Source organism: Coffea arabica, chromosome 8c, assembly GCF_036785885.1.
Source record: "Coffea arabica cultivar ET-39 chromosome 8c, Coffea Arabica ET-39 HiFi, whole genome shotgun sequence".
Classification (NCBI taxonomy): domain Eukaryota; kingdom Viridiplantae; phylum Streptophyta; class Magnoliopsida; order Gentianales; family Rubiaceae; genus Coffea; species Coffea arabica.
In genome coordinates, this window is record NC_092325.1 from 36,857,599 (window position 1) to 36,879,051 (window position 21,453).

Sequence of the window (21,453 nt, forward strand, 5' to 3'; positions counted from 1 at the left end):
TCTCATTCCCCACCCCCACCCCCCTCCCCCTTTATTTTGTAGGAAAAAATCAACATAGATCAAGGTATGATTCTAAAATCATAAGTCACTTATAGGGATTCTTACTTCTTACATATCACTGCCACTATAACCCTCGCATTGGTAGCGAGAACTCGAAATCAAAATCTTTTGTGAGAAAGTGACCAGCCTTTCTAACCAAACTGACTTGTGTTGGCATCCCAATCCCATTAACTTGAGTAATATTGACAAAGTTCCTGCTGGAATGAAAATTTTGTTAAGTTCAAAACGATTGCTTTCAAATATCAAAAGATTATACTGCCATAGAGGATTACATGCATTGAATCTTAGACAGAAAAAGTTACTAAAACGTTATATCTTACCACCATCTCAGTGACATGCATGAAGTGCTTTCATCGGTGGAAATTTTGGTAGACTTGAGAATTTTATTACTACGACGTGATTAAGTAGTAGTAGTATACAATTATACTACATTATAGCCATATTTCTTCAAGTCTGCTTCACTTTTTCCTTTTTCCCTTTTGTCGACACAATATTTGCTTATGGTGGATATATATATATATATATATAAAAGGCTGTTGTGGGTGACCAACTCACTGAACTCATATTGGATTTGGATCTTCAAGTTTGCTGCTTGATATTGAAATTTTGGGTGAGGCCCTGTTTGGAAGTTGAGTTTTTTGGAAGTTTGTGTAAAACTTTACTGTAACTTACTGTAGAAGTTTTTTAAAAAACTTTTAAAATGTATAGATTTTTGAATATTTTGAAATGTATAGTTTAAAAACTTTGAAATTTTTTTTGAAATTACTGTAATTAAAGTTTTTAAAAAACTTATAGCAGGCAAACTTGACAAAAAACTTGAATTCCAAACAACGAAATTTGTTTCTTCCCCCCCCCCCCCCCCCAGCAAAAAACGAAAGGAGGTGAGATTCCTCCACTCCTGTTCTCGTGGAAAAAGATTGCAAGGTGGTAGAAGGCTTGAGCTCTATCCGCTTCTGGGGCAATTAGTGTAGGACAGCCTGCATGAGATATTTTGTGTGTTCAAAAATTGACTTGCCTATCACATCGAATCTTGTGATTTTCAACGACTTTAAAGAAAAAGCTAATTTCTGAAAATTGTTCACCACAATTTGATTTACATCATAGAAATCTGTATTAATTTAATTGACACGTTAAATTTGCACTAAAAATAACATATTGCAATTTTATAGATATAAAGATCTCAAAAGGAATTGTGAATTGATTTTGAAAAATACAAGAAATTTCAAAATCTTTTCTAAGAAAATAAATCGCTGCAAGTCCCTCCTGTGCATATTACAATTGTTTGATTTGCTAATAATTGATTTAAGTTCCAATAATAATGATGAGATGTATGAAGATTGAACCAAAATCCAAAAAAAAAAAAATTCAGATAAATCTGACAACTAGATTTGAAATAAGAAAAGCTACGGAAAAATATCACTAGAAAAACAGAAAATTCGCACTAAGAATGCATAAGAGAGACACAGAACTCTCGTTAAGAAATGTTAAAGAGAGACTTTATCATAAATAACAAAAGCAAAAACACAAAATATATGGGTTTCCCTAGACCACCACGCATTGGAGAAAAAGTCAAAAAGAGAATAAGCTAAACTTCTAGTTGCGATATTTCCCATTATTCCATAAGTGTTGAATTAAAAAAAAAATATTGAAAAAATTAAAACAGTAAATTAAGTTGTCAGAAATGCACAGGAAATCTGTACTTCAAAGACACTTTTATGCTTTTAGTTTCAGCTCATCCATCATCGATATAGGGCCACACATGTAAAACCATGAGACATAACTTCCTGATTCAAATTGTGCCCCGCATCTACCCAAAAGTTATGAAAAGATAAAAGTGGTTTATATCTACTTACAATGATGGACTATTAGTAATTTGGTTTAATTATTTTGCGTCTACTTATGTTCAAAAGTTACTGTGGTTGTCCAAAAATTGTGATATAGTACTAGTATCATCGCATAAAAAATGCAATTTATACGACGAGGTGATGAGAATTCACATTCTGTACAAATTTTGTGGTTCTTAAGCCACAAGATGAAGCAAATAAGTAGGTAGAGTTTACAGTAAGAAAATTATTCAACTTCTATATCTCATTCTTTAATCATGATTTTATAAGAACGAAGAGGAACAAGGGAGATTTGAGAATTGAAATAAAGATTAGAGAGCTGATAATTATAGCAATAAAGGTGATGGGCTCACTGCTCATGCATATAATAAATGTTTCTATCAGTTAAAGTTAGGTCCTAGTGTGATGTATGCGAGGACGTTCAATTATCATTAGCATCCCAAGAGATCAAAGGTTCATGAAATCTCTCCATAAATATGCAGAATTTGGTATTGCATGAGCCCACTGCACAGTATAGTTATGTTTTGATCAATATATTCCTTTCGTTTCAGAAAATATATATATATATATATATATATATATATATATATATATATATATATATATATATATATATTTGAGCCCACTACACAGTGTCCCAATTATGAGTTATCCTATCTTAAAATCTTTTAGTAGTGCTACAAAACACAGAGCATAATTTGGTATCACTTTGTCTGAAGAAAAGGTTCACCTGAAGAAATGATTCACTGAGAAACAGAGAGTATAGTTTTAGATCTTATCTGATTAGTTGTGCTTCAGTTCCAGGAGGGCTGAAGTTGGCATAACCAATTTCTGCTGCTTCAAGTCCTGAAAAATGGAGACTGGTGAATTACACAGACTCGGTAGCATAAGGCTAAGTAGTGCTGGTGAATTACACACACTCAGTAGTGTAAGGCTAAGTAGTTCAAACTTATGGACAAACACAGGCATGGAAATCTTTTCGAGGTCTACTCGAGAAGAAGAAGAGGATGAAGAAGAAGCACTAAAATGGGCTGCTTTAGAGAAACTTCCAACATTCAAGCGTGTACAAGTTGGTATACTTAAAGAAGAAGAGGGTCATCACAGGGAAGTTGATATCAAGAAGCTTGGCCCTCTAGAGAAAAGGAACATAGTTGAGAAGTTAGTGAAAACTGCTGAGGAAGATAATGAAAGATTTCTTTTGAAGCTCAGAGAACGTATTGACAGGTAATTGTACTTCGTTCAATTTTGAAGCAAAACAAATTTGAGATTAATGTGGGATCAATTTCCTTTTTCTTGGTTTAATTGTGTCTTATAAGTTGGTTGTAGAGTTGGCATTCAGCTTCCAACTATTGAAGTTCGGTTTGAGCATTTAAACATTGAAGCAGAAGCTTATGTTGGCAGTAGAGCTCTGCCTACAGTATTTAACTTCTCTGTCAATATTTTAGAGGTAATGGATCTATAAATATTCACTTTTTGATACTGCCATGTTTATCAGCAGTTTTCCAATTGATAATAATTTTCTTATTTTGAAGGGTTTGTTGAACAATCTCCATATTCTTCCAAAGAGAAAGAAACCGTTTGTGATACTGCACGATCTCAGTGGAATCATCAAGCCTGGAAGGTAAGGGAAGCAAGTATTACAAAGAGAATTTGTTGACTAGACTTAAAAGTTGGTTTCTAAAATGTGATCTTAATTGGCAGAATGACACTGCTATTAGGCCCCCCAAGTTCTGGGAAAACAACATTGTTGTTAGCTATGGCTGGAAAATTGCAATCTGATCTGAAGGTAAGGAAACAAGAATTCTTGATTTCTTGGTTGCTGATGATGACTTATTTCGTCCAATGACTTGATACCTCCTTGTTGGGGACCACAGGTTTCTGGGACTGTAACATACAATGGCCATACAATGGATGAGTTTGTTCCTCAGAGGTCTTCAGCTTATATAAGTCAACATGATCTTCATATAGGTGAATTGACAGTGAGAGAAACAATTGCCTTTTCTGCGAGATGTCAAGGAGTCGGACCTCGTTATGGTGAGTAAGAGTCTTCTAATCATTAAAACATTTTGGTTAAAGATTCCAACTCTGCTTCCAGATGATACAAGTCCTCTTAATTCACTTTCACTTGTAAAATTGGCAGAGCTGATGACAGAAATGCTGAGAAGAGAAAAAGAAGCAAACATTAAGCCTGACCCCGACATTGATATTTACATGAAGGTTAAATTATCTCAACTCAAAAATTTGTTAACATGTTGGCATTGGCCAAAACGCTTCTGCAAACTGGAGTAAGCTTGAATCAGTCATCTGTTTTTCTCATCTCAAATTTGCCTTAATATGATTGTTTTGATCTTTCAGTCTTTGGCACTTATAGGGCAAGAGTCCCATGCTGCTACAGATTATGTTCTAAAGGTAATAACTGAAGTTAGTAAAAACTAATAAGATCAATTTCTTACCCCCTTACTACATTTTCAACTATCAGGTTGTTTCTCTTTGCTTCTCATTTGTATGCAGATCTTAGGACTTGATATCTGTGCTGATACTCTTGTGGGAGATGAAATGATACGAGGGATCTCAGGAGGACAGAAAAAGCGTGTCACAACAGGTAAAAACTTAAAGCGTATAGAATCTTTTTTTTTTTTAAAAGCGTATAGAATCTTGTGCACTTCAAGGCAGATTCTCAGGTCCCTCTATCTCTTCGCCTAATTGAGGGATGTGTGCAAACTACAAGTAGAGTTACTAAGCCTTTGGAAACTACTATTATTTCTGAAAAATGGAAATGCATACAGACTTCTTTTCCTTTGTTCAAAAGAAGTTGTGGTTATGTTTCCATCCCTGAGTAGAAGTATTGTGGTTATCTGTAGCATGTAGACCATTACAAATTCCACCTGAACCTATCATTAGGTATCCTCACCTCTCAAGGATTTCTTTTTGTATAATGGATAATGCAGGGGAAATGCTGGTTGGACCATCAAGGGCACTTTTCATGGATGAGATATCTACTGGTTTGGATAGTTCAACAACTTTTCAGATTGTCAATGCAATGAAACAATACATCCACATTCTCCAAGGAACTGCTGTAATCTCACTGCTGCAGCCTGCACCAGAGACTTATGACCTATTTGATGATATAATTCTACTATCAGATGGGGAAATTGTGTATCAAGGACCCCGTGAGAATGTGCTTGAATTCTTTGAACACATGGGTTTTAAATGCCCAGAGAGGAAAGGAGTTGCTGATTTCCTCCAAGAAGTAAGAACAGATTTTGTATGGTGATTCCTTATACGCCTTTACTAAAGACTAACCTTGAAGTAAGATCAAATCAAGCCACTAACTTTGCCTATTATTGTTTCGGCTGGCAATTAAAGGTCACATCAAACAAAGATCAAGAGCAGTATTGGTTTCGGAGGGATGAACCTTTCCACTTTATTTCTGCTAGGGAATTTTCAGAAGCATTTCAATCATTCCACGTTGGACTTAAACTATATGATGAAATTTCTGTACCTTTTGACAAATCCAAAGGACACCCTGCAGCTCTAACAAGTAAGCAATATGGAGTTGGCACGATGGAGCTTCTGAAGGCATGTGCATCAAGAGAATACCTGCTCATGAAAAGGAATGCATTTGTTCACATATTCAAGATGGCACAGGTTGGTTGGATGCCGTAACCATTTCCTCTTTTCTTTGGAATAGGTGAATATATAAATATTTGGCTTTCAGGTCTTGTGACAAGACTGTAATGACTGCTATTTCTCACATTTCAGCTTTTTCTCATGGCAATCATTGTCATGACTATGTTTCTGAGAACTGAGATGCACAAAAATACAGTAAATGATGGTGGAATTTTCCTGGGTGCTCTGTTTTTCACTACTGTTGCACTAATGTTTAATGGATTCTCAGAGGTTCCCCTCAGTATACTGAAACTTCCAGTGTTCTACAAGCAACGTGACTTTCTCTTCTTCCCTGCCTGGGCATATGCTCTTCCCACATGGATCCTCAAGATACCAATCACCCTTGCTGAAGTTGTTGGTTGGGTCTGTTTAACTTATTATGTTGTTGGATATGATCCTGAGGTCGGAAGGTAAGTTACAAAATAGTCTCTTCTCAGTGGATTTTAGTTGCGGTTTCTTAGCAGGCTAGAGCTGATCATAAGTTAAGAGTAATTTTTGCATTTCTGACCTTTCAGATACAATTTTCTGACTAAATGCGACTGCCCATATTAAGTGATACGCTAAGACAAATAATTACTCGGTTCAAATTTAGGCCAAAAATTTATTAAGCGCAGCTTTTGCAATCACTGTCAAGCTCTTCTGACAAACGGTTTTGCATCATTATTCAACACAAGGGGAAAATCTTTACTGCTCTTTTGATTGAGATTATCCAATATTTCTGGAGAACTTTGAATCAGAATCAAAATCTACAAATGCAATATGATATTGTTTGAATATTGAGTATTGATGTCTTTAATGTTCTCTCTTACCAGGTTGTAAGACCTAATTTAGACCCCTTAGAAAAATTACCAGAAAGGATGAAAAATTGATTAGACCTTCATGTCTCATGTTGATTGGCAGGTTTTTTAGACAAATGTTTCTTCTCATTTGCATTCATCAGATGGCTTTAGGACTCTTTCGGTTTATGGCTGCTATAGGAAGAGATATGATAGTGGCAAACACGTTTGGATCATTTGCAATACTTGCAGTTCTTGTACTAGGTGGATTTATATTATCAAGAGGTAAGGAGTATAACTTTTGAAGGATTATATTTGTCTGCAAGTATTTTTCTTATTGCTTATGTAAGCAAGATTTCTTGAGATAATTGCTACTTGTTTGCAGAAAACATAAAAGCCTGGTGGATATGGGGTTACTGGATCTCGCCTTTGATGTATGGGCAAAACGCTATTGCTGTAAATGAATTTCTAGGAAAGAGCTGGAGACATGTGAGCATTTTTCATAGGTTTCTGCAAATATTTGAAAATGATCTCTTGATCTGAAGCTGGAGATTCTGTAAATGTTTGTTTTGCAGGTTCCTACTGGCCCAAGAGAGACACTAGGGGTATCAGTCTTGAAGTCCCGTGGTATATTTGCAGAAGCGCATTGGTATTGGACTGGAGTAGGAGTTCTGGTTGGATATATGTTTCTATTCAATTTTCTGAACATATTGGCTCTGACATACCTCAAACGTTAGTGTTAAAGTTTGTCCTAATTTACTATCTCTAACAGTGAAGCAAATAAACGAATCTTTATATATGTCAAGATTTATAAATGCAGCGATGGGGAAACATCAGGCAGTACTGTCTGAAGAACAGTTACCAGAGAACAGTGCAAAAAAAGGAGAGGTTAATGTATTGTCATCAGAAGGGAAGAGCTCTTCTGGTGAGTCATCACTTGCACTGCCCTTAGTTACCATTACTTGATTGATAGTAAGCCATTCGGTATCAAATCCTGCAGAAGGACGTACCAATGCTGGAGAAACTATTTTATCAAAGTCCAGGTCCAAAGGTACAGGCAGCCCTGATCAATCTAACTCAAAGAGGAAGGGAATGGTTCTACCATTTGAACCCCTTTGTATGACTTTTGAAGATTTGAGATATGCGGTAGATATGCCACAGGTATATCCTGAACCTGGAAATAATTGTTACAGTTACCTTTTTACTGTTGATCTGAGGGAAAGAGGACAAATGATGAAACTCAGATGCTGAAGTTATCCTCTTTACAGACATCTAATTTCTTTTTCCTTTTTCTTCTCACAAATATAAGAAAATTTATTGGAAAACTCTTATTAAAAATGTGTTCCTTCCAGGATTTTCATTTGATAGTTCACTGTTGATATCATTGCAAAATCTAGGCTATTCTTATACTCTTTGCCATCCACACATCTGAAACACACTGTTCTTGCAGGAGATGAAAGCTCAAGGTATTCCAGAAGACAGGCTGGTTCTTTTGAAAGGTGTCAGTGGTGCGTTTAGACCAGGAGTTCTAACAGCTTTGATGGGTGTTAGTGGGGCTGGTAAGACCACTCTGATGGATGTCTTGGCTGGTAGAAAAACAGGTGGATATATTGAAGGAACAATCACTATATCTGGGTTTCCAAAGAAGCAAGAAACATTTGCTCGTATAGCAGGATACTGTGAACAATTTGACATTCACTCTCCTCATGTTACTGTAAATGAGTCCTTGCAATATTCTGCATGGCTACGACTGCCTCGTGAAGTTGATGCTGAAATGAGAAAGGTCGTCCATGATCTGAAATGTTTTAACCTGATAAAATATTTGGCAGATTTTCTTCTTCCTGTACACATGTGAATCAATTGAAGGTCGGTGAATGAATTGCAGATGTTCATTGAAGAAGTCATGCAGCTAGTGGAGCTGACCCCTCTGAGGGAAGCACTAGTTGGATTGCCAGGAATAAATGGTCTTTCAACTGAGCAACGAAAGAGGTTAACTATTGCTGTCGAACTTGTTGCCAACCCATCCATTATTTTCATGGATGAGCCAACATCTGGGCTGGATGCTAGGGCAGCTGCAATAGTGATGAGAACAGTGAGAAACACAGTGGACACAGGCCGAACTGTTGTGTGCACAATACATCAGCCAAGCATTGACATCTTTGATGCTTTTGATGAAGTAAGTACTGGTCTGGCTCCGACATCTCATTTGTTTTCATTTCTCAGCTAAAAAGGAAACATAGATCAATAACACGAGTAAGATTTGCAGCTAGTGCTCCTAAAACGGGGAGGAGAAGAAATATATGTTGGCCAATTAGGAACCCACTCGTTTCAGCTAATCAAATACTTTGAGGTGATGATGCGTCCTATGACATACTTGAAAAAGTTCTCGAGATGGTAAAGTTTGTAACTCTGCATTCCTTCTTTCTCTAGGAGATCAATGGAGTTAGTAAAATTAAAGATGGTTACAATCCTGCAACTTGGATGTTGGAGGTAACTTCTGTGGCACAAGAAGCAGCTCTTGGTATTGATTTTGCGGAAGTGTACAAGAGTTCAGAACTCTATAGGTAGACTACTCTCAAATGTCACATTGATCTGACATATATTCTTCATGCTTGGTAGATGTTTGATTCTGGATCCAAACATACCTCATAACGTTAAAATGTTACTATCCTCAAATGCACTGATTAGGACTCTTTGGTGATTTAGGAGAAATAAAGCACTTATCAAGGAGTTGAGTTCACCTGCCCCAGGTTCCAAAGAACTATACTTCCGGACGCAGTATTCTGAATCGTTTTACATCCAATTTCTTGCTTGCCTCTGGAAACAGCACTGGTCATATTGGAGAAATCCACGATACACTGCTGTTCGTCTTTTTTACACAACAATTATTGCTTTAATGTTTGGAACAATTTTCTGGGATCTTGGCACCAAAAGGTGAATTTTGTGGGAAGAAATGAAGTTTCAAATATCACCTTTCATATCCATTTGTTTATTATCTCCTCCATGCAAAGTTTTCCAATTCTTGGAATGTACAATTTCAGGAGGAAGCAACAAGATCTTTTCAATGCAATGGGCTCAATGTATGCGGCTGTCCTGTTTATGGGTGTACAAAATGCTACATCAGTTCAGCCTGTTGTGGCTGTTGAGAGAACAGTTTTTTATAGAGAAAGAGCTGCAGGAATGTACTCATCTCTTTCATACGCTTTTGCGCAGGTAATGACTAACCTAGTTACAATTGCAAAATGTGATGTCGCAGTTACCCATATTGCAGGCAAAAATGTATGCGTCCAATATATGCTGAAAGATGCTCATCCCAAATTTTGATTCGTTAGAGAAAAGATTACGATGACAATACTTTTTGCCATCAAACTCTTTTTTCATGCAGATGGCTATTGAGCTGCCTTACGTTCTAATTCAAGCAGTCAGCTACGGAACTATAGTTTATGCCATGATTGGATTTGAATGGACAGCTACCAAGTTCTTTTGGTATCTGTGTTTCATGTACATCACCTTGTTATACTACACATTATATGGGATGATGTCAGTGGCAGCAACACCTAACCATAATATTGCTTCAGTAGTATCATCAGCTTTCTATGCAATATGGAATCTTTTCTCAGGATTTTTGATCCCTCGAACGGTAAGGTCCCTAGCAACCCTCCTCAAGATATAGATGATAGTTGTCTAGAAGTAACTAGAATTCAATGTGTTTCATTTTTTTTTTTCCTTCCATTGCAGAGAATTCCAGTGTGGTGGAGATGGTACTACTACCTCTGTCCTGTCTCTTGGACATTGTATGGACTACTTGTTTCACAGTTTGGAGATGTAAAAGAGGAGCTTGAAACAGGTGAAACAGTGGAACAATTTATGAGGAGTTACTTTGGATTTAGACATGACTTCTTGGGATATGTGACACTAATCCTGTTGGGATTTGTTGCTGTTTTTGGCTTCACTTTTGCCTTCTCAATCAAGTCATTTAACTTTCAGAAAAGGTAAGAGTTCTGAAGCAACAAGACAGACTCAAGGCAACTTTCTGAGAAAGTGGCTTACTTGAGCGGGCACTTTCCCTTCTTAGACTCAAAATAATACTACTACTTTCATGGAATGAAAATATATGTTAACTTTTGTTCTTGTACCATTTGCCTCATGAAAGTAACATTCAATATATCTCCTTTTTATTTTTCGGGCTTTTCAAGATTGCATACCAATTATTGTTGATTTCTGATGGAAAATCAGCATTGAAACACCATTTAATCATAAAGCCCCAACAATTCAAAGTAGCTCTCTGAAAGGCTTTTATTGCAAATCAACGTTGAACTTTGTTAATCGGCATCACACTTATATACTAATTAATTCTACATGCTTGAATGAGACTTATAATAACAGGAAAGTTCTTAGAGTCTTTTCTGCTGTTAGGTCTAGGGATCGATTCAAAATTCGAATCCTTGATCTAGCAATTGGGGATGGAAAGGTGTGGAGAAGGAGGTTAAAAAAGGGTGACAATTATTATTTGTTAGAAAACTAAAGTCAGCGTTGATTGTTCGTTGAAACCAAATTTAGCATTCAGAGTAAATTATTGCCATTAATACACATTTATTATTTATAAAATTATGCTATATATATACATATATATATATATCATTGCAGTAATTGCGCAAGAAATTGATCTGATCTGAATTTAACTGACTTCGCTTTGTTAATTGATTGCAAAAATACCCGTCAGATAGCTTTTTCCTGTAGTTGTTTTTGTTCTAGTGCTGGTCTAGGGGCATGTGGGTAGCCCGTAGGATGAGATTTTTTGTTTTTTTTTTTCACCCTCTCTTTTGACAGAATAAGAGATGAGACTAACCCTTACTTTTCCAAATTGATTTGACAAGAGCACTAAATGGAAAGATGGATTCATGTCTCCTTTTATTTAAATATTTTGTGTCTTTTGAGAGTTAAAGAGGATAGAACCTGAGTACCTTATCACTTCCAGAACTCTGTATACAATGTAGGGGAGGGCTATAATTTTAAGGATTTTTGTTGTTATTGATAACTTTGAAATTCTCTTAATAGTCCCTTATTAAGAAATGACATAATTACAACTGTTAGAATTTACTACAACAAGTTGTGGAAGAATCTACTACTCTAATTTTGCTCTGTGTAATAATTCAATATGCAATAACTGTTAGAAATTTTGATAGCTGCTGAAAGATGCATTGGTAGCCTGGTCTGGCGTTGGAATGAAAACATTCACCTCCTCCTAAAATTTCAATTATTTAAAAGTCAAAGAATTAACATGAAGTGCATAAGATGAAAGTGGGTATAATATGACACCATTTTTTAACATCAATGGACAACTTTTTTACTAACACAATAAAAAATTTATAGGAATCTGGTGATTGCCAGCTCAATAATATCATGATCTTGTCCACTTTAATAAGGCATCAACTAATCATTATGAAAGAATACTTTGATGCTAGTTTTGCTATTGTGGTGGTTCATGGAGGAAACTGATGAAACTGAATCACCGTTAGATTAGACGGACGTATGAATTTAGAACAAATCTCGTATAGAGACATATTGATGGGAAGTAAGGTTTGAATCCTTGATCTCCCACCCTACAATTAATACGGTGGTCAACTCCTCTAGAGATAGTTGGTTATGGAGAAGCACTTAACTCGATAGAATTTTCAGCAAAAATATTTATGAAGTGTTTAGTTACGTTGTTTGGATGCATAGTGCAAAAGAACTTTTTTTATTTGATAGTATATAATTCTGAACTTTGAAATATATTTATCCCTTTTATTTACTTCTTTAGAATTTACGATGAAATGGTCAAAGCTTATTGTTTACTTTTAATAACGTTATGGTAATTCTAAAAGTACTAATTTTGATCTTGTATTGAGAGTGCTTTGAAGATTAAAAACTCTACCCGTAATTAATTTGATAGAATTATACCTACCAAACACTCAAAAAGTACTTATATCACTTGAAACTAGGAGAAGAACCGGATCCCCAAACGAGAGCGTAACTAGGACGTTGCATCGGGCTGCAAATTCTCTTCTGCATAATCCTAATTAAACGAGGTCGAAAGCCTAAGGGGATAACTAAAGATTAATCTGCTTGGCTTAGGGAGTTTCCAATTACGTGTTTTTGTTTTAGAATCTACAGTAACATACTCCAACAACACTCGAAGTAAAAAAATTTAAAAAAAAAAAAAAAAAAGAAGAAAGCAAACCCTACCATCTCTCTTGTTTCATCCACCACCACCACCGTCCGCCTCTTCGCCCTCCTCCACCGCCATCACCCCCCTCCCCCAATAATAAATTTTAAAAAACATCTCAATAAAATTTTAAATTTATTAAACGCTCCCAAATATATTCTGAAAAACACTTAATCCATACAAACTATTTATAGTAGGAAATTTTTCAAATTCAATGTTACATTGTAGATTTTCAAAAACACCCCCAAAAAAAAACACTTAATCCATACGAATCATAGGTGTTTCTTTATTTAATACCACTCATAAGTTTAATTAGTGGAGGCCCAATAATTGTGCAACAAAGATGGAGGACAATGGGTGGGGTAGTGGTGGCGGCTACAAATATTGTTCTTTAATCTAAAATCATTCTTTCATATTTAATTGAGAGTGAATGATTTGTATTACCTCATATTTCTTTGATGGATATGTCATATTGTGCAAAAATTTTGTTACGTCACTTATAATTTATCAAGTAACAACAGTTCACAATTAGGCTAGCTAAGTGATTAGTTTTAATACTTACACTATCAACCAAAGGCTACTTTGAAACTCTCTTTTCTTTTCTTTTTTTTTTGGCTGCCCTTTTGTTAAACACTATTACTTTGAAAGTTAATGGTGATATAGAACCCCATGTAATTTTATTAACAATGCGTAAATGACTGAAAAAGCAAAAATTAGAGAAACAAAATATGTTTGACTCAAGATAGACATTCTCCTATTTTCAGGGATTATTTTTACTTTAATACACATCCAAAATAGACCACAAAGTTTTTGTAGTAAAAGATCCAATCACGAGGTGTGTTGGCATGCTTTGTAGGAACGATCAGCATTTGATTCATTAATGTTAATTAAAAACTGTGACATTTGTGAACAATTATAATGCTAACATTGACATGAATATTATTTTACTTTATAGAATAAGATTAAGGTATCTTAATCCCTCCTCTTGAAATTGTATCTAATTTCTTTAGTGGGGATGAATTATTAAGATTCGCAATACAGATGTAGTAGCCAAGCATACAAGTCAAATATTTCCTCTAATCCTGTCTCTTCTTGATGACCATTTTCTAATATTTAATCTGCATTGTTTGGTTTCTTTCTTGCTTGTGGGAGCTAAAGTAAAGATCTGTATTTGTGTAGAGTGAACATGGCAGAAAAAGTCCATCATCTGCCTTTGAGTTCATGAATTGACATCATATCCACCAAAATGTCTTTTGCATTTGATTCTTGAAATCTAAAACACTTCAATAATTGCCTTTGATTCCTAAACTTAATGCAGTTGAAAAAAAAAAAAAAAAAAGAGTCAAAATCCTGATAAAAGTAATCTACCCTTGATCAATATATATGTATGCATGCTTGTCCTTCCATCACCAAAACTCACCTCAAGGATAGAGATAATAAAGATATAAGCAGTAGGAATGTCACTGAGAGAATCTGAGCTTTAGCTCAAGTTATCTCAACTAAACTTCTGAGTAAACATTCTTGAACTTAAGATTGGCAAATTCTGCAGCTGTTTCATGCACTAGAATGGAAACTGCTGAATCTTTCAGAATCAGTAGCTTAAGGCTAAGCAGTTCCAACTTATGGACAAACACAGTCATAGAAGAATTTTCGAGGTCTACACGAGAGGAAGAAGATGAAGAAGCAGCACTAAAATGGGCTGCTTTAGAGAGACTTCCAACATTCAAACGTCTGAGAATTGGCATACTAGAAGAAGAAGAGGGTGAGAAAAGAGAGATTGATGTGAGAAAGCTTGGACCTTTAGAGAAAAGGAGTGTAGTAGAGAGGTTGATCAAAACTGCAGAGGAAGATAACGAAAGGTTTCTTTTGAAGTTCAGAGAACGCATTGACAGGTAATTGAACTTCATGCAAAAAAAAAAAAAAAAAAGGGTTATTGTGGCTTTCAGCTTCCTGGTCACACAAGTAATGAATGTTTTCTGACCTTATTTTCAAATTTCATGCATGATTTTGTACATATGGTTGTTTTGATTCTGAAATGGTTGTAGAGTTGGTATTGAGCTTCCAACTATTGAAGTTCGCTTTGAGCATCTAAATGTTGAAGCAGAAGCTTATGTTGGCAGTAGAGCTCTGCCTACAATATTCAACTACTCTGTAAATATGTTTGAGGTGATGCATCTATAAACATTAATTCCATTTCAATGTTTCTATTATTGATCTGTTCCTAAAAGTCACTGCAAATGTGAAGGGATTCCTAAATTATCTCCATATCCTTCCGAAAAGAAAGAAACCCTTTCTGATCCTCCGTGATGTCAGTGGAATTGTTAAACCTGGAAGGTAAGAATAGTAGCATTAAAATGGCAAACTTTTAAACTCAAATTTGCCCTCTGATTTTTGATGTCATAAATTTGCAGAATGACACTGCTCTTAGGCCCTCCAAGTTCAGGGAAAACCACACTATTGCTAGCTCTGGCAGGAAAACTTCATTCTGATCTCAAAGTAATGAAACAGAAATCGTCATGCATCTGAATTCTGATAATTTGCTTTTTATGATGACTAGTCTTGCATTACTGTGACACAGGTTTCTGGAACTGTGACATACAATGGCCACGCAATGAATGGGTTTGTTCCTCAAAGATCATCAGCCTATATAAGTCAGCATGATCTTCATATAGGAGAACTAACAGTGAGGGAAACAATAGCCTTTTCTGCAAGATGCCAAGGAGTTGGACCTCGTCAAGGTTGTTGGAATTGTCTTAGTTATTGAAACACAAAACATTTTAGCTTTACTTGCAAAAGATAAAGAGTTCCAATTGGCTCATTTAATTGGGAAAATGGCAGAAATTGGGGCAGAACTTTTGAGAAGAGAAAAGGAAGCAAATATTAAGCCAGACCCTGATCTTGATATATATATGAAGGTTATATTTTGTCAACTATAATTTAGTTTATTGCATTACATTAAGTGATTTGTGCAATGCTTTTCACCCAGTTCTGTGTCTTCTGTTTTCTCAAGCTAGTATTAATTTTATCCTGCAGTCATTAGTCCTCAAAGGGCAAGAGTCCCATGTTGCAACTGAGTATGTTCTGAAGGTAATTGACTAAATTAGTGTAACCAAGCAAACACATGCCAAATATGTAGATTTGAAAACTTCCAATGTTATTTTTACTGATGCAGATTTTGGGACTTGATGTCTGTGCTGATACACTGGTGGGGGATCAAATGATACGAGGGATCTCCGGAGGACAAAAAAAACGCGTGACAACAGGTAGAGACACAAGGCTCACACAGTGCTTTGGCTTTCCCAACCCCAAATGGTAAAAGAAGAGGAAAATTGCTACAATTTCCGACTCTTTTCTTGAATCGTCGGGCATTGTTTTGTACTATGGTGTGAAAGGTGATAAAATTTGGAATGGGAGGGAGGTTTGGCACTTAAGATAGAAGCCCTTCATGAAACTAGTGTCCGTGTTCTCTGATTCTAACAGCAACGGGAAACGTGTTAGTTCATCTTGTTTTTGTAAAAAGAGTTGCAGGCCTAATTTTTCATCCCCAAGTAGAACTGTTGTGCTTAAACAAGGGATGAATGAACAACAAAACTCATCACAACGTACTGTCTAATGCAGCGGAAATGCTGGTCGGACCAGCTAAGGCACTATTTATGGACGAGATATCTACTGGTTTAGACAGTTCAACAACTTTTCAGATAGTGAATGCAATCAATCAATTCATCCACATTCTCGGAGGAACTGCAGTCATCTCCCTCTTACAGCCTCCACCAGAAACTTATGAGTTATTTGATGACATAATTCTGCTATCAGACGGTGAAATTGTGTATCAGGGGCCCCGTGAAGATGTACTTGAATTCTTTGAATACATGGGTTTCAAATGCCCTGAGAGAAAAGGAGTTGCTGATTTCCTTCAAGAAGTAATCTACCTTCTTCTGAGTTGTTTCTTATATATTTTGCCAATAGTAGCCAGGAAAGATGCTGGATATTCCTCTTTACATACTTTTTTTGACTGGAAATGTAGGTAACTTCGAAGAAAGATCAAGAACAATACTGGATACGCAGAGATGAGCCTTACAATTTTGTTTCTGCTAGACAATTCTCAGAAGCATTTCAATCATTCCATGTTGGAAGTAAACTACATGATGAACTTACCGTTCCTTTTGATAAATCAAAAGGACATCCTGCTGCTCTGACAACTGAAAAGTATGGAGTTGGCAGGATGGAGCTTCTGAGGGCCTGTGCATCCAGAGAATTCCTACTCATGAAGAGGAATGCATTTGTCCACATATTCAAGATGGCACAAGTAAGTTATCCATAAATGTTTTCTTGTTGTCAATGGACATCAGAATGATAGAACCTATAATTTCCATTTGCTTGAACAAGACTTTGCTAACTGTATTTTATTTACATGTCAGCTTATTTTGATTGCAATGATCTTCATGACTATATTTCTGCGAACTGAGATGCACAAAAGTACCATAACAGATGGTGGAATTTACATGGGGGCCCTGTTTTTCACTTTATATGCAATCATGTTCAATGCATTCTCAGAGCTTTCCCTCAGTATTTTGAAGCTTCCTGTTTTCTACAAGCAACGAGACCTTCTCTTCTTCCCTGCATGGGCATATTCTATTCCTACGTGGATCCTCAAGTTCCCAATTACACTTGTTCAAATTGCCATTTGGATATCTTTGACTTATTACGTTGTTGGATTTGATCCTGATGGTGGAAGGTGAGCACAGAAAACAACTCCCTCGATATGGATTGTGGTTGCACTACCTTTTCTTCTCCTTTGATGTCCAATCTTTGTAGGTTCCAAGGACTTAATATGGCAAAAAGACCCTGTAGAAAAGCTAGTACAAAAGACTAGATGAATGAAACAATTTAAGTGACTGTCTGATTGTGTGGGCAGGTTTTTCAGACAGTTTATTCTTCTCATCTGCATTCACCAGATGTCCTTAGCACTCTTTCGCTTTATGGCTGCACTAGGAAGAGACATGATAGTTGCAAACACCTTTGGAGCATTCACAATACTTGCTGTACTTGTCCTAGGAGGATTCATTCTATCAAGAGGTATAAAGTTACACATAGGGAATAAATTATGTCTTCGTTGTACTTTCCATCTTGCTGCTGTATATAGGATTCCATGAGAAACAATGTGTTTATTGTTCAGATGACATCAAAGCTTGGTGGATATGGGGTTACTGGATCTCACCTTTGATGTACGGGCAGAATGCTATTTCTGTAAATGAATTTCTAGGAAACAGTTGGAGACATGTAAGCATCCTTGAACCAACTTCAGTCTTGCACAGAGGGATGGAATAGATGGACTGCAAAATGGGTCTCCTCTGCTGATCTAATCTTGTGAGAGTAATTCTTTTACAGGTTCCTGAAGGTTTCAGGGAGCCACTAGGTGTTTCAGTCTTAAAGTCTCGTGGTGTTTTTCCAGAAGCACGGTGGTATTGGATAGGAGTAGGAGCCGTTTTTGGATATGTGTTCCTCTTCAATTTCCTGAACACTTTGGCTCTTACATACCTCAACCGTCAGTATTGAGTGAAATCAAATTCAAATTTACTCCTTTTTATGACAAAGTTTAAATCTTTTAAACATGTTTGTGTGAACAATTAAATGATTCATGCAGCAATCGGAAAACATCAGGCGGTACTATCTTTGGAAGAAAAACCGAACAGTAGTGCTGGTAAATTAGAACAGTATCATCATCAATCAAGAAGTCATCTTCCTGTTGCTAGATCTTGTATCTTCTAACGCATTCAATCCAACCAATGCAGAAACCAGTACAGATGCTCCAAAAAGCATGTCATCCAGGTTGAAGTCTCCTGGAATAGGCAATCCTGATGAAGGTGATAGAAGCAAGAAGAAGGGAATGGTTATTCCCTTTGAACCTCTTGCTATGACCTTCAACGATTTAAGATATGCAGTAGATATGCCGCAGGTATCAGGAATCATGTCATATGTTTTTCATGAAATTGTTATTAAATTTTATAGACTTCTTGTCATTTCTGGCTCGTACGTAACCAAATCATGCTATACTTGCAGGAAATGAAAACTCGTGGTATATCTGAGGATCGGCTACTTCTCTTGAAGGGTGTCAGTGGAGCTTTTAGACCGGGGATTCTAACAGCTTTAATGGGCGTTAGTGGGGCTGGAAAAACTACCCTGATGGATGTATTAGCCGGTAGAAAAACAGGAGGATATATTGAAGGAACAATTACTATATCAGGTTATCCAAAGAAACAAGAAACATTCACTCGTGTAGCAGGATACTGTGAGCAATTTGACATTCACTCTCCTCATGTTACTGTCCACGAGTCCTTGCAATACTCAGCATGGCTTCGACTGCCTCCTGACATCGATGCTGAAGCCAGAAAGGTGATCCTGATTTGCAGTATGTAATGGATAGATGGATCTACTTATACAGACTATTAACTATTGTTGTTTCTACTTGAAATTTCAGACATTCATTGAAGAAGTCATGAAGCTCGTGGAGCTGACTCCACTTAGAGAAGCACTAGTTGGTTTGCCAGGAGTAAATGGTCTTTCAACTGAGCAACGAAAGAGGTTAACTATTGCGGTTGAACTAGTGGCCAATCCATCCATAATATTCATGGATGAGCCAACTTCAGGGCTGGATGCAAGGGCAGCTGCCATAGTGATGAGAACAGTAAGAAACACGGTTGATACAGGCCGAACTGTTGTGTGCACTATCCATCAGCCAAGCATTGACATCTTTGATGCTTTTGATGAGGTGAATGGTAATTGGATCCAGGTATTGTTTTCATCTATAAGCTTGAAAGGAATCATAAAGTTCTATTATTGTGCTCTTGCAGCTGATTCTCCTAAAACGAGGAGGAGAAGAAATATACGTTGGCCAACTAGGACGCCATTCATCTAATCTCATCAAATATTTTGAGGTGATGATCCACATGACATTTGAAATATTCTGCCATCTAAGAGAGCATTTTGTTTCTATAGTTGATTTCTGTTTGTTTTAGGGGATTAATCGAGTCAGCAAAATAAAAGATGGTTATAACCCTGCGACTTGGATGTTGGAGGTGACATCAATTGCACAGGAAGCTGCTCTTGGAATTGATTTCGCACAGCTGTACAAGAACTCTGAACTGTATAGGTAGGCTTCTCTCAGAATTTCTATGGATAATCACTTAATTTGGTGCATACTTGGGAATCTGCACAAATACAGCACTAGATACATAACTCAATCTTGCATCTTTATTCAGGTAATTGGGTTCATACTTGGGATTAGATGAGAAGTTGTATCTTTATACTAAGTGGCTCAACATTCATTGCTTGCTGATAATTACTCTTTGGTGAATCAGGAGGAACAAAGCATTAATAGAGGAACTGAGTAAACCTGCCCCTGGTTCTAAAGAATTATACTTCCCTACTCAGTATCCCCAGCCCTTTTACAACCAATTCCTTGCTAGCCTCTGGAAGCAGCACTGGTCATACTGGCGAAATCCAAGATACTCAGCAGTCAGACTTTTTTACACAGTAATCATTGCCTTAATGTTTGGAACAATATTCTGGGATCTTGGCACTAAAAGGTAAACATCACAAGAGTTAAACAATCAGTGTCAGTACTATCACCCAGAGATCTCCATTGTTGAATAAATAGTTGATTCTGAATTTAACATTTCCAATTTTTCGGTACATAAAATTGCAGGAAAAAAAGACAAGATCTCTTTAATGCAATGGGCTCCATGTATGCGGCCGTTCTGTTTATCGGTATACTAAATTCTACATCAGTTCAACCAATTGTAGCCACTGAGAGAACAGTCTTTTACAGGGAAAGAGCTGCCGGAATGTATTCGGCTGTGCCACATGCTCTTGCACAGGTATCACTTTTATAGCTTCGACCGTGTCCGGTCTAGCAAGTCTGAAAGATACCTGTATTGGCTTGCCAAGATTATCCGAGCTTTTTTTCATCAAAAAATTAGATCGACTTAAAACCATTTTTTGCATTCATCAAATGCTTGTTTTCTGCAGATGGTGATTGAGCTGCCTTACATTCTCGTTCAAGCATTCAGCTATGGAGCTATTGTATATGCAATGATTGGATTCCAATGGACAGCTACCAAGTTCTTTTGGTATCTGTTTTTCATGTACATTACCTTGTTATACTACACATTCTATGGGATGATGTCAGTGGCGGTAACACCCAACCAGAATATTGCTGCAGTAGTTTCATCAGCCTTTTACGCAATATGGAACCTTTTCTCAGGATTTATAATTCCTCGAACGGTATAATCTTTAACAAGTCTTATTTCAAAAGAAGAAGAAGAAGAAGCAAGCAAAAAATAAGGAATTGATTCGATTCATTTTGTTGTTGACTGCAGAGAATTCCAGTGTGGTGGAGGTGGTACTATTACCTCTGTCCTGTCTCCTGGACTTTGTATGGCTTAGTTGCTTCACAATTCGGAGACATAAAAGAGGAGCTTGATACAGGTGACAGAGTGGAAGACTTCATTAGGAGCTACTTCGGATTCAGACATGACTTCTTGGGTTATGTTGCAGTAATCATTGTTGGATTTGCAGTGCTTTTCGGCTTCATATTTGCCATCTCCATCAAGCTATTTAACTTTCAGAAAAGGTAAGAGTTAAAGGGTTGAGGTAACTCCCACAGCTTGACATTTGTTGAACAGGTTTTGCTAGTACTTGAAATGGTTGTTGGTAAAGAAATGAAAGAGTAATGAATGGCACTGACGTAGCAAATCTAATACAATTGGAGAAAAGGTTTCTTCTGCATTAATTTGTTTGTGTAAAACCCGTGTGCTTTAGGAAGGCATGTACAAGTCCACTATGCTAAATGCTAGTGTACAATGATGCACTATCTGCAGAATTCAGCACGTTAAAT

At 36.6% G+C, this 21,453-nt stretch overlaps 2 protein-coding genes across 2 annotated transcripts; both read left to right on the forward strand.

Moving 5' to 3' along the window:
- The first annotated feature begins 2,613 nt into the window (after positions 1–2,613).
- On the forward strand, positions 2,614–10,538 carry LOC140013661 (pleiotropic drug resistance protein 1-like). The gene is made up of 24 exons (XM_072063300.1): positions 2,614–3,128; positions 3,231–3,351; positions 3,437–3,525; positions 3,606–3,690; positions 3,779–3,938; positions 4,045–4,121; positions 4,260–4,313; positions 4,416–4,506; positions 4,853–5,154; positions 5,271–5,552; positions 5,667–5,983; positions 6,474–6,634; positions 6,735–6,838; positions 6,925–7,081; positions 7,170–7,274; positions 7,350–7,510; positions 7,800–8,132; positions 8,235–8,525; positions 8,616–8,699; positions 8,780–8,913; positions 9,056–9,283; positions 9,391–9,562; positions 9,735–9,989; positions 10,088–10,538. The coding sequence occupies exons 1-24, from the start codon at positions 2,758–2,760 to the stop codon at positions 10,343–10,345; spliced, it is 4,392 nt and encodes a 1,463-aa protein (XP_071919401.1). The 5' UTR covers positions 2,614–2,757; the 3' UTR covers positions 10,346–10,538.
- Positions 10,539–13,705: 3,167 nt separating this feature from the next.
- LOC113706373 (pleiotropic drug resistance protein 1-like) lies at positions 13,706–21,348 on the forward strand. The gene is made up of 24 exons (XM_027228264.2): positions 13,706–14,449; positions 14,603–14,723; positions 14,803–14,891; positions 14,969–15,053; positions 15,136–15,295; positions 15,396–15,472; positions 15,591–15,644; positions 15,730–15,820; positions 16,176–16,477; positions 16,582–16,863; positions 16,976–17,292; positions 17,473–17,633; positions 17,734–17,837; positions 17,946–18,102; positions 18,202–18,258; positions 18,350–18,513; positions 18,618–18,950; positions 19,036–19,326; positions 19,409–19,492; positions 19,574–19,707; positions 19,916–20,143; positions 20,263–20,434; positions 20,586–20,840; positions 20,936–21,348. The coding sequence occupies exons 1-24, from the start codon at positions 14,124–14,126 to the stop codon at positions 21,191–21,193; spliced, it is 4,302 nt and encodes a 1,433-aa protein (XP_027084065.2). The 5' UTR covers positions 13,706–14,123; the 3' UTR covers positions 21,194–21,348.
- Positions 21,349–21,453: the final 105 nt, after the last annotated feature.

Bases quoted from the DNA above. Each gene is read 5' to 3' on its own strand.
- LOC140013661 (XM_072063300.1), top strand. From the start codon at position 2,758: ATGGAGACTGGTGAATTACACAGACTCGGTAGCATAAGGCTAAGTAGT. The intron at 3,352-3,436 runs GTAATGGATCTA...CTTATTTTGAAG, and splicing joins TCTCTGTCAATATTTTAGAG to GGTTTGTTGAACAATCTCCA. The intron at 8,700-8,779 runs GTGATGATGCGT...TTCTTTCTCTAG, and splicing joins AGCTAATCAAATACTTTGAG to GAGATCAATGGAGTTAGTAA.
- LOC113706373 (XM_027228264.2), top strand. From the start codon at position 14,124: ATGGAAACTGCTGAATCTTTCAGAATCAGTAGCTTAAGGCTAAGCAGT. The intron at 15,054-15,135 runs GTAATGAAACAG...ACTGTGACACAG, and splicing joins AACTTCATTCTGATCTCAAA to GTTTCTGGAACTGTGACATA. The intron at 19,327-19,408 runs GTGAATGGTAAT...GTGCTCTTGCAG, and splicing joins TCTTTGATGCTTTTGATGAG to CTGATTCTCCTAAAACGAGG.